At 33.1% G+C, this 13011-nt stretch overlaps 1 protein-coding gene across 4 annotated transcripts in view; it reads left to right on the top strand.

Annotated features, from left to right (window-relative positions):
- The window catches only part of DGKB (diacylglycerol kinase beta), a 532510-nt gene that overhangs the window by 165625 nt on the left and 353874 nt on the right, over positions 1-13011 (top strand). For all 4 annotated transcript variants that reach the window (XM_053927068.1, XM_053927066.1, XM_053927067.1 and 1 more), the window contains 2 exons: positions 4503-4576; positions 9072-9146. In XM_053927068.1, the coding sequence (XP_053783043.1) occupies positions 4503-4576; positions 9072-9146 (149 nt within the window). The remainder of the gene's footprint in view (positions 1-4502; positions 4577-9071; positions 9147-13011) is intronic.

Below are 13011 nucleotides of genomic sequence, written 5' to 3' on the forward strand. Positions count from 1 at the left end.
TTTTTTTTAGATCAGAAAGGTATAAAAAGCTGCCAGAAAATTAATTTTTGGAGTATTAAAATAAATATCATAAAAAAGCAGAGTTGCTTCCCAGTTTGCATATAACTCAGTGACAGAAGAGATCTACACTGCTTAAAGGAGACTATTAATCATAGTTAAGCACATTCATCTTACTTCTTTCCAGCTAACCAGCATAATGATCAGGATTATTATTTCTAATTAGAGGAAGTAATAGATCATGTATAACCTTAGGATGAGTCTCATTAATTAACCCGAGTCCTAGGGGACTTCAAATAGAGGTGGTTAGGCACTTTGTCTTTGTCATTGCTCACACCCTAGGTTTACACTTAACATATACGATCAGATGTAATTGAAGCTACGCTATCTTAGCATGAGGGAGATGTAAAAATACAGATGACTACCCACATGTGAACAAGTAAATAGAAAATGAGAGCAATTGTTTAAAATATGTTAAACTAAAGTTACTTTGTCCCTAGTTATTCTTTGAGAAAACTTTTCGAATAAAAGGATGACTTAAGAACCAAAAAGTCTAGTTTGCAATATTCTTAACACAAGGCAAAGAGGAATCTTTACACTGAAATACCTAAAAGTAAACCAATGTTTCCCCACCTCAACTGTTTCTCCCCATCCCTAGTCTTTGTTATTTGCAGTATTTCATTCTTACAATCGACAAGATAAACGACATCACATATGTGCTATACACAACTATACGGTGTATGTATAAAAATGAATCCCCTTTCTTTGGTGTGTGTGTGTGTGTGTGTGTGTGTGTGTCCATCATCATTTGTCCACTTCGGGCCCCTCAAACCTGTAGATTCTTTCATAATCAGTTCTCCATTGTCATTTTAGTTCCCTGGCTATGCCCAGAATTATTACTCTATACTTTGAGTATTGCAACAAGCTTTGAAGTGAGTCCTGTCTCCATACATCTAAAGTGCTAGCTTATAAGTGACATGGGAAAATTGAGATGAAAATGCAGTGTCAGAACAGAGCGGCGTAGCTGTCTGTATTTTATGTAAGATGGCCAGATGAGAAGTGGGAAGTCAGGGACACCTCAAAGATGCTTGACCTAGTCACTGAAAAGAAGAAGAAGGATCTGGGTGAAAGAGGTTTGAGGAGGAATTTCTGACGTTGTTTGATATTGAATGAAATGTCAAGTAGGCAGACAGATACGTGAATCTACAGTTTAGGGCAGCAGACAGATAAGAATTTGGATGTGAAAGGCATTTTAATGAAAATTAAAGCTGTCATTTAAAATGAGATCATTAAGGGAAATGGTATATGTAGAGAGGAAAGGTTGAACAGGGATTCAAAATCAGGCTGGCCCTAAAGTCATGTTCTTTAATATTTTCTATACGAAATTGCCTCTTTATGTGAGTAAGATTTCATCTGATTAGCTCTATTCTCTATAGAGAATAATCTAGTATGAACTCTCTCCTTCAGGAATGCCCTTCCCACCTAATTTATAATTATTCTTCGAGAGTTTTAAGTACCACACATGCTATGAAATCTTTCTTGAATACTGTACCCTGTTATTAATATTTTCTAGATTATACTATATTACTTTATCTTAATGTGTCTTCAAAGCTGTTTTGAGAAGCCCAGGGGTCTATAGAGATGCCTCAAGTCCAGTGGTGGGCGATGGGAGACTGAAAACAGGTTCAGGGTAATTTTTTACAATGTAAACACAGCAACTTAACTTTCACATGTTTTATATACTGTTCCACCATAAAATATTTCAAGGGATATATAAATATTTACTTCCAGTAACAAATAGTTTTAAAATAACCAGTTTTTATGTATTCACATTTGTGCCTTCCCCTATCAAACTCTTTAACAAAATGAATATGATATTTTAGGATGGCAGTAAATCAGTTTTCAAAATAACTGAGCTGTACATCTTATTTCAGAATTATTGAGCATAAAAGAAAAAGGGGGAGAAACCTCATGGACACAGACAACGGTGTGATTTCTAGGAAGAGGGGTTTGGGAAGGTAGAAGAGTGTGAAGGGCGGGTAAATGGTGATGGAAGGAGACTTGACTTGGGGTGGTAAAAACAAAATACAGTGTACAGATGATGAGTTGTAAAACTGTGCACCTGAAACCTGTATAATTTTGTTAACCAGTGTCGCCCCAATAAATTCAATAAAAAGAAAAAAAGATAAATATGTTAAAAAATTCTTAAAGAAAAAAAGAAATTATTGTATGAACATAAAATTCAAAAGTTTTCATTTTAAGAACTATTTGATGTAGTGGGTTCAAAACAGAATTAGTGAACTTGAATATAAATTTGATATACTAGTGCTATCTAATCCTGATTCCATTCAAGTTTCAACAATTGTCTTGACACTGGCTATTGTAACAAAAGAAGTCTAGAATCATGTTATTCTCATTTTTGGGGTTTTTTTTTAAATATGTTATTCTCATTTTGAAGTGTTATATTTACATAGGAAAATGTTGTTGTGAATTGGCAATGCTAATGTAAACCAAAGAGATGAAATATCATTTTGGCAACTTTGAAATTGTTCAGGAAAAAAAAGTTCTACAGTGTTTGCAACTTTTCCATATATTCGAAATTGCTTTTAAATATACAAATAAAAATATCAATCAAATAAAAAGATTATTTTTTATTTCCATAAAATGTTATTCAGGGAAATCAGATACACTGAGTTTCAGAATCTAAGAAAATGTTTGTATCTCTTTAATCTACTTAAATTCCTTTAAGTGTATGTGATTTGTAATACAATGCAAATTAGTTCCCTTTGACTCAATTCTGAATTGTAGAAGTTAGTTCTCACCTGATTTAGACAGCTCTGGAGAATAAGATCTGGAAACAGAGGTACTGAATATACTAATTGAAATATCACATCGAATAATACCTACATTTTTCCTTACCTCAGACTATTACGTTACAAAAGGATTAACATCATTTTGAAAATGATGATGCCCATGTTCAATAATGGGAATTACAATATAAGATGAAATGAAATATAGGAACTATTCATAGACTTTGATATCAAGTTTCTGTTGTTCTTCATTCAGGGATTGGAAATATTTACAAGTTTGGTGAAAGATAAAGTTTCTATGCTTACTTACATCTGTATCCAAATCTTTTCCCCTATGAATCTGTTTTTTTTTCCTTTTTTCCCCAAATCCATTACAGTTAGATTATGCAGATTTAAACAGGGAAATAGCCAAGAAGAAGGAACAAACAAAATATAACAGTGGTTCAGACAAGGTAACCATAATTTTTTCTCTCATGTAAATGAAGTACAGAAGTAGGATCTCCAGAAGAAGGGCTAGTAAGGTAGCTCCACATTTTCATCAGGACTAGTACTATCTTTTCCATCCTCCGTCTGTGCGTGTTCAAGGTCAGCTCAGATCACTGATGGATGCTGGTCCTCATGATATCAAATTCCATGCTGGTATCTTTAAAAAGATGACTAGAAGCTCTCACTCTTCATTTTTAAAGAACAATTCTTGAGTTTCTATAGGATACTTCTGTATTAATCAGCTTGGGCAGCTATAACAAAATACCATTGAGTGGGTGGCTTAAACAACAGACATTTGTTTCTCTCAGTTCAAGGTCAAGGTGCTGGCAAGTTAGGTTACCTTCTGCGATCTCCTTTGGATTATAGACATTTATTGAAGAAGATACCAGATATAAGAAACATTGTACATAGGGCAATGGCACCTCAGTCTCCTTCAAAGTGGGCACCTTGGGACCTCACACAGTTCTCCCAATCACTGTCAGCTGCCCCATCGTATTTTCCTGAATCTCATCCATGGTCTGCAATCTCTTCCCTTTCAAGGTGATTTTAGTTTGGGAAAAGCCAGAAGTTGCAGGGTGTCGAATCTGAGCTGTAAGGGTGCTGAGTCACTTGGGTGATTTGATGTTTTGCCAAAAACTCTGCACGAGACGTGATGTGTGAATGGGCGCATTGTCATATTGAAGCTGCCAATCACCAGTTGCCCATAGTTGTGGCCTTCTAAATCATCCGGATAGTTTCTGCAGAGGAATGTTCAAGCTTAACACAAAATTTGATGCAGATTCATTGCTCTACTCACTCAGTCATTTTGTGTGATGGCCACGCAGTACACATGCTCTCTCATTGGCGTCTACCATCCCCACTGACTAGTACAGTGAAGTCATCATTGTTCATGCATGTGCATTCCAGTCCACTCTCCTTGGCTGCCAGGGTACATCAATGTCACTCAAACTGTTCTTGTAACATTAACAATGGTTGGGCTTTTTCCAGACAGACCTTGACTTTTATACATACACACACACACACATACACACACACGTATATCCATGTTTAACAGAGTTACTATGTAGATCTATGTATGTAAATATCCACATTTAACAACAAAGAGCCATATTCTTGAATTTGCTAATTGGTATTTAAGGATGTAGAAATAACAAGGGGTCTTTGTCATATACATGAGTAACTTGTCTACATAACCACCTTTTCTTTTAGATCACTCCTGTTCCTGGTACCCATCCGCTTTTAGTTTTTGTAAACCCCAAAAGTGGTGGGAAGCAAGGAGAAAGGTATGTTTTTTTTCAAGTCATGTTTATTTTCTATGCCATATCTATGTGAAAAGATTCACTAAAATTGTGTATAACTACTTGCAAACATTATTTCTCATGGTTTACTAATTTTAATGTGAGATAAATAATGCTAGCATGTGTATATAATATATTGGTTTAATCTCTCCTTATTTTTATAATTGAAATTTCAGTATAATAATGCCCTTTTATAAACATTTTTATCATAAATCAGTTATTTGAGTTCTCTCTACCCTACCTATTATCCCTAGCCCTTATCAAAGTGCTTTGCCTACAGCATCCTCCATAAATAATGTTGAAATAAAATTGGTTCTCTAAATAGTCAACAGGGTGACTTCAGGTAAATCATTAACCAGCAATGAGGAATAGAATTAGAACATGATGCCTTATTTCCCAAAGAAAACAACACATTTAATTTGAGTAATAATGAGGCATTACCAGGCATCTCAATATTCTCATGGACAACATAAAATTTTCATTTTTAGAAGGAGTTCATGATGAAATCATAATATTTAATAAAAGTCTGAAAATCACATTGGAAAATAAATCTTACACCCTCCTAAAGAGGACAGTCATAAAGAAAATGTGGCTGTCCCTGCCTTCATCATTTCTAGAGGTCTTTCCTAGTCCTAACCAAAAATCAGCAATCAAATAGAAGCACGACCACAAACATCATGATAATAAACAAGAAATTAGCTTTTTGGTTTACCAATAATGTAGTTGAAATGTTTCCATGAATGAAATTTCTTTCTTACCATTTTAACTTCTAGCTGCATTTAAGTGAAATAAAGAATGTTCTTTATTTTTCAATTAAAAAGATAATATTTCTGATGAAAAGTTTTTCCCTTTTATCAGTATACAGTTGTATTTTAACTCTATTAAACATGACCAAAATTATTTTCAATAAGTAGTGGCTTCATAATTAAAAGTATTTATGATGCTTTATTAGAGATAGTTGCCTCACTTACAGAGATCAAAATAGTAATTAAATAATAATGCTAAAATTATTTCCCCCATTATAATTCATGGTCTGTCTGCTGTGTATATTATGTTTATCTTCATAAAACATGCATTCTTTAAAAAAATTCAGAAGTCTTAAATTGATGTTGAGAATTTGACACAAGTTGAGTCTCAAAATAAAATATAAAAAAAAGTATTTCAAAGGAACAAACCATTTCCCTAAAACTGAAATAACACTGATCATGTACAGTACCCTTCACTGAATATCTGCCTTTCCCTTTTCTTGTACATAAAAATTGTTTCTTTAAATTAAAAAAGTATAGATACAATATAGTAATGTAATTAAGGTAATTGAACTTAATAGGGGTATGGGAGGATATTTGAATGCTCCTCTACCCACAGTCACTTACGTTTTGTACTTTATACACTAACAGGGATCATTCAAATTCAAAAAAATGTAAATATGTTTTTAAAATGACCTATTTTGAATACATAGATAAGCATCTTTTATGAAAAAAGGTAGATTCTGTTCAGGGTTTTCTTTTCTTTTTTTTTTAAAGATTTTATTTATTTTTAGAGAAAGGGGAAGGGAAAGAGAAAGAGAGGGATAGAAACACCAATGTGTGGTTATGTCTCACATGTCCCCCAACTGGGGACCTGACCTGCAACCCAGCATGTGCCCTAGACTGGGAATCGAACTGGCGACTCTCTGAATTGCAGGCCCACATTCACTCCACTGAGCTATGCCAACCTGGGCAGGGTTTTCCTTCAAAATACTTCTGTTGTTTATTTTATTATGTTAGATAAGTAGAAAAAGGTCACAGAATTATATACTCATACAAAGTGCCCTGTACCCGTCAACAATTGAGAGAGTGCTCATGTATCATCATTCAGGTAATGCCTGTGTGAATTCAAAGTCCACTCTGTACGAGGAATCAAAGACCTAAACAAGTGCTGCGAGGAAGCAGGGAAGCAGGCTCATAGGCAGATATATTGCAATGCCACACGATAAATGCCAAGCTGGAAATGTTTTCATAACTATTTTATTTATTTAAAATGTTTTATTGTATTTTTCCCATTATCATTTAGTCCCTTATGCCTCCCTCCCCCCTGCAGTCACCCCACTGTTGTCCATGTCCATGAGTCCTTTTACCTTTTTGCTCAGTCCCTCCACCCCCTAACCTCCCTCAACCCCAGGTGTCATCCTGTTCCTTAGATATGAGTCTGTCTCTATTTTGTTGGTTAGTTCAGTTTGTTCATTAGATTCCACATATGTATGAAATCATATGGTACTGGTCTTTCTCTGATTGGCTTAGTTCACTTAGCAAAATGTTTTCCAGGTCCATCCATACTGTCAGAAAGGGTAAAACTTTCATCTTTTTTCAGCCAAGTCATGTTCCATTGTGTAAACGTCCCATAATTGTTTTATACACTCATCTATGGATGGACACTTGGGCTGCTTCTGTATCTCGGAGATTGTAAATAACGCTGTGATGAACATAGGGGTGTTTCTGTCCTTTCGAATTAGTGTTTTAGGTGCCCTCAGATATATTCTCAGAAGTGGAATTGCTGGGTCAAAAGACAGATCCATTTTTAATTTTTTGTGGTATCTCCATACTGCTTTTCACAGTGGCTGCACCAGTCTGCATTCCCACCAGCAATGCAAAAGGGTTCCCTCTCTCTACATCCCCTTAGCACTTGCTGTTTTTTGATTTAGTGATATAGCCATTCTAACAGGTGTGAGATATTTCATTGTGATTTTAATTTGCATTTCTGTGATGATTAGTGATGTCGAGCATCTTTCCATATGTGTGTTGGCCATCTGTATGTCCTCTTTGTCTATTTAGGTCATTTTTTAATTGGGTTGTCTGGTTTTTTGGCATTGAGTTTTATAAGTTCTTTATAAATTTTGGATATTAAGCCCTTATCAGATGTATTGGTGAATATGTTCTTCCATTCTGTGGGTTGTCTTTTTATTTTGTTGATGGTTTCCTTTGCTGTGCAAAATCTTTTTAGTTTGATGTAGTCTTTTTCTCTTGCCTGAGGAGATATATCTGATAAAATATTGTTATGAACTATGTCTGAGATTTTGCTCCTTATTTCTTAACACTGAAATAGCTTTAGAGAAGAACAAGCTTTTGAGTTGGTTCTGATATAAGTAAGTGTTTCCCAGGGAAAGAAGAAAGATTTGTGAAATGGTGTGTCGTATTTGTTGAGACCGGAAGATAATCACCGAGGTTAAAATTTAAGTGGAAGGAAGAGAAGATGAGACATATAAAATATTTTATATTACAAATAAATTGACTCTAACAGGAACTTCCCATCATGCTCACCACATCTCGATACTAAAGTAGCAGTATAGAAAAGGGCTAGATAGGCATGATTTTTATAGAACTGGTGAGAGAACATAAAACCTTAGATTAAAGCAGTGAAATGCCCTAGCTAGATGGACATTACTCAGAAGGCTTGTCCACAATCAGGGTCAGATGCTGCAAAAAGGAGAATGACTCTAGTGTCTTTCTTGATGTACTAGTTAATCTGATTAATCAAGATTTAGAATGTGAAATTTATTGTAGATATGGGAGTGGGGAGGATATAAACAGATATTACATAGTTAATTTAGACAGTTTCTATTAGTAAACATTATAGGAATGTGTTTGTAAAATACAGGGGTTTGGCAAAAGTAGGTTTACAGTTGTGAGTACACCAGTTTATTCTTGTATTATTATTTATTAATTTTGTATTCTCCATATGAACATCTTTGAACCCACTTTGGCCCATCCAAGGATATATATATATATAATCATATTTTACATGTGTATGAAATTAATGTAAAAAGTCTAAACATATTCTTTCACTTTTATTTTGTCTAAGGCTTCCAGCCCTGTAGGCTTTGTATGTGCTTGAAAAATTTCTGTTGCATTTGTTGTACAAAACTTGATTTCAGAAAAAAAAGTAAATTATTTAATATGTGGTATTGAAAGAGCTTAGCAGTTTCATGACCTGACTGATCAAGATGGTTGCTTGTGTGAAATAATTAGGCAGATGAGGTTATTTTCTCTGTTTGCATATGTACAAAGTGCACAATCTGATTTTGTATGTGGGATAGTTTTCAACTCTATTAGGTTGGTTCAATATGTTATAAATTTCACAAAGATCTGTTCAGAAAAGATATTTAAGTATGTATAATGATATTTTCAAATTATTTATTTGAAATCTAATTAGCTAAATAATATTTAAAAGCAGAATAATATTCTAAATGCATAATATGCTTATTTAGAAGGCAAATATCATTATTTCTCATTTATAAGCTATATTGCTTTTATAATAACTAGTAAGCCTCTTAAAGGAAACATTAGTTCCTATTAAGTTTTTATATTTCTAATATTATTAATGTAAAATGTATCAAACACATATAATTATAACCATATATATAATTAAAATATTAAGGGGTGCTATTTATTTTAAAATGTTCCTCTATCACTAAATTTTTTCTTCCATATTTTTATCTATCTAGAATTTACAGAAAATTCCAATATCTACTAAATCCTCGTCAGGTTTACAGTCTTGCTGTAAATGGACCAATGCCAGGGTAAGTCCAAGGACAATATTATTGCCATTAATTAACATTAATTAACTAAGCAAGCCTGACCTACCTAAAATAATGTTATTTGAGTATAGCAGGCAACAGAACATAGAATATGAACTACATGAGAGAAATCAATGCAGATGCTGTTTTTCAAAATAGCCTGTTTCAAGCAGATTTTCCTCTCTTGTAAAGTAATATTAATACAAATGCTGATAATAATAATTATACACACATATAAAACACACACTAGCTGGGTGCTTAAATTTTTAAACCATCTGTTTGAAAAATTAATCTCCTTGCTAAATATAGAATATAAATCTACAGAGTAAATAAAAGGCTAGTTAACAAAGAATCAGAATTATACTATGATTTTTTACTTACTGCTTACAAAATATAATGAGTATCAATTCTTATTGTTAATAGGTAAAGTGTAGTAAAAGTTTTTTAACATAAATTGTATACTTTTGATGTGACGAGAATGCACTGAAATAAACTGTCATTAATTTGCCTACTTAACTAATTAATATCTTCTTCCACTGACCTGTTCTTCTCTCCCTCAACATGAGAATAAACATTAGACCAGAAGAGTGGAGAGAAGCTCTGTAATCTTATAAAAGCTTCTTTTTTAAAAAAGTTAGTATGATTAAAATAAGTCTCCTAGGTTATGTTAGAAACTAGAAACCAAATATTGAAATTGTACTGTTTTAAATGCTCAGAATAAAATTTCTACCAGTGTATCTGTATTAAATAAATATAAGTAGAATTATTAGTACAGATCTCCATAGTTACATTCAACTTTCTTTCATTCCCTGCTACCTCCTGCCCAAGGCCAGTTTCCAAATACAGCGCAGTGATGTGTTCAAACTACTTGCTATAAAAGGCAGGCTTGCCACAGGAGTTTAGTTCAGAACAATGCCTTTGTCAACCTCCAGACTCCGGAGTCTAAAGGATCCTGATCAGATTACTGGGTAGGTGAGCCACACGTAGGAAACCCCTATTCAGTAAAAGCCAACCTAAAGTCAAGTCTTGATTTTAACACACAAGCTCAGGCAGGATGGCTCTTTTTCTTCTTTCTTAATAGTCTCTAAACTTAGAAGTAGGTCTCACTCTGCAGGATTAAGAAATTCTGCATTGAAAAGTTTAGCCCCTCCAAGACCTGAGTAGCTCCACCCAGAGTAAATCAATCCAGGGCGCAGCCTGGGTATCCTTGTTAAATGTGATGCCTACTGACTCTACTAATTACAGGCCTTATGACTTAACCTCTCTGTGCCTTTGTTTTGTTTGGTGTAAGAGAAAAATAGCTCTCTTATAGGCTAGTTAAGTTAAATGGGATAATGCCTATACATGGGGTAAAGGGGATAAAGCATATAAAAATGTGATTATCACATGATATGTCCTCAAAGTTATTTATTATCAGCACTATTTATAGCTGTTATTAATAATTACTAATAACATGACCACTTTCTAGGTTTATGTAAATATACTCCGATAACATTGGTTTTAGTCATTTCTCATTTTGTTTTGTACTTACTCTAATACATACTACATGTTTCCTTTCACTCTTTTAATTTTAGGCTTCCTATCATCCTCTAGTTTATTTTAATTTACTGAAAAAATGAAAGTATTATATATACTTGTAAAAATCCATGGACTTTTAGTATGGATTTTAATTAGAGGCTCTACCAATCTGCAGGGTTTCCCACTGCAAATTATTTGTATGTATACTCTCAGAACTTTTTCTATAAACATGACATGTATATATGTAATGTATATACATGTATAATGTACATATATATAACATATACATATGTTATATAGATAGATTTTTAATATTACTCACAGTACTTCTTTTACTACAGTCAAAAGCTTATGATAAATATTGAGTTCAGAACCTATCGATCAGTTTCGTTATTTTTAGAGCTGAACAATATTCCATAGTTTTGTTAGGTAATGCATTATCGATAAACATGAAGAATGCTTGCACTTTTAAATTACTTCCAACTATGCTAAGTTAATATCTAAATTTATGTATGTTTTTTAAAAGCACATATCAATATTTTCATTGAATAAATTAACATAGGTAGAATTGCTTGGTTGAGAATATTTTCATTTTTAACTGTGTAACTTTCTGCCAAAGTTCTATAAAAAGTGTATACTAAGTTACAATCCCAGCAGCAGGCTATAATGCTTATTTTCCATAATCTCCTTTAAATTGGCTATCTTTAGCATTTTCTATTTTTGTACAACATGACAGATGAAAACATATTCTTATCATTTTTATTTGCATATCTCTGATCATTTATAAAGTTGAATATGTTATTAATTATATTTACTTTTCTATAAACAACAGAAATGTATCCTGACTTATTATTCAAAATAAAGGTTACTGAAGAATTAGGAGGTTGCTGATAGAATTAATGAAAAAATGAATTGGTTGTGGTATACACATCAATCATAATTGCATCCAAAATACCCTTAATATTCTACTAATTAAAAACCTTAATTGTCAAGTTGTATGCATGAGCACATATGCACAAACAAATTATTCAGTTATTCTTCTAATGATTCTCCAGTTACCAGGAAAAAAGTAAGTCTCAAATCTTGGGTCACTAAATAACATAGTCCATAGAGTGTCTCTGGATAACTCACCTTCCACAGGTCTTTTCCAAATTACACCCTTCTCTTTCATTTAAAACTCTACCATTTAAGAAGCAGGAAAGTTTAAGGTAGTTTAACATAGAAATCTACAATTTGGCCTCATCTTTTCATAAAAAACATACTCAAATTTTTTGTCATAGGACAATTCAATCAAATTTTTAAAAACTTAAAAGTATATCAGGCAGTTAATTAATGAAATTTGTTATTATTCTAGATCTTACGTAGTTGCTGTGAGCTATCTTAAATTTGTTGTCAGAGTGATTTCTTATTATATAACTTACATAAACCTGAATTTCTATATATTTTTATTTATTTTACCTTATAGAGGGCCTAAAATTTTTAAATATCATACCCCAGCAAGTCAGTATTCACCCCTGCTCCTAGTTTATTGATCAGTGATTATGGGGAGGAAATTACCTCAACTTTCTTTGCTCCTAATCTTATGAATATGTTGATATTCAAACCCATTTTGACTTCCTTCCATAGTCTCTCAGTGGAGGAGGCATCTCTCCTCCCAAGTAAGATTTATTCGTCCTCTTCTCTGGGTCCCTCCCTGCTGCTCTTGTGTCTTTGAGACATCACTTGCTATGAACGCTCTCTCGTTTTACATCTTGACCTGTTGCTGTTTTACTGAGTTTTTATCTGTAGTATGTAAGCCCCCTTAATATACACTTTACTTTACTTGTATTAAGTGATTTGTATTAGTTTATGAAATCATGTATAATCATTAAAGTGTTATAATATTCACAAATTACAATAGAAATCGATAGAATTATTGTAAGAGTTCAAGCCCAAGGGGAATACAAACCAAGAATTCTCAGGTCATTATGGAATTAACAGAAAACGAGCAAATGTAAAACTGACAAAGCTCTCATTTTTAATTTGAAAACTCTATGCAAATGAGTTACCTTCTAAGATCTTTTTCTTCACTACTAGATTCTTAATAAATCAGGCTATTCTTCCACCTTTTATCTTCTTCAGTGTAGTTTAGGGTTTTGACTTTACATTTAGGGTGCTATTGTCACTAATGAACTTACAGGTGTCTTATGAAATAGTCTTGGCTGTTTTAGCCTTTCTTAAAGTCTTTTCTCCCTTGGACATTAGGAAATCAAAGTTTCCTGTCCTTAGGTGCTGCTTCTTATATATCTGGATATACTTTCTTTAGTGCATTCCTTTAATGTCACTTTTTCTTAGAATTTAATACTCAGAA

Source organism: Desmodus rotundus, chromosome 6, assembly GCF_022682495.2.
Source record: "Desmodus rotundus isolate HL8 chromosome 6, HLdesRot8A.1, whole genome shotgun sequence".
Classification (NCBI taxonomy): domain Eukaryota; kingdom Metazoa; phylum Chordata; class Mammalia; order Chiroptera; family Phyllostomidae; genus Desmodus; species Desmodus rotundus.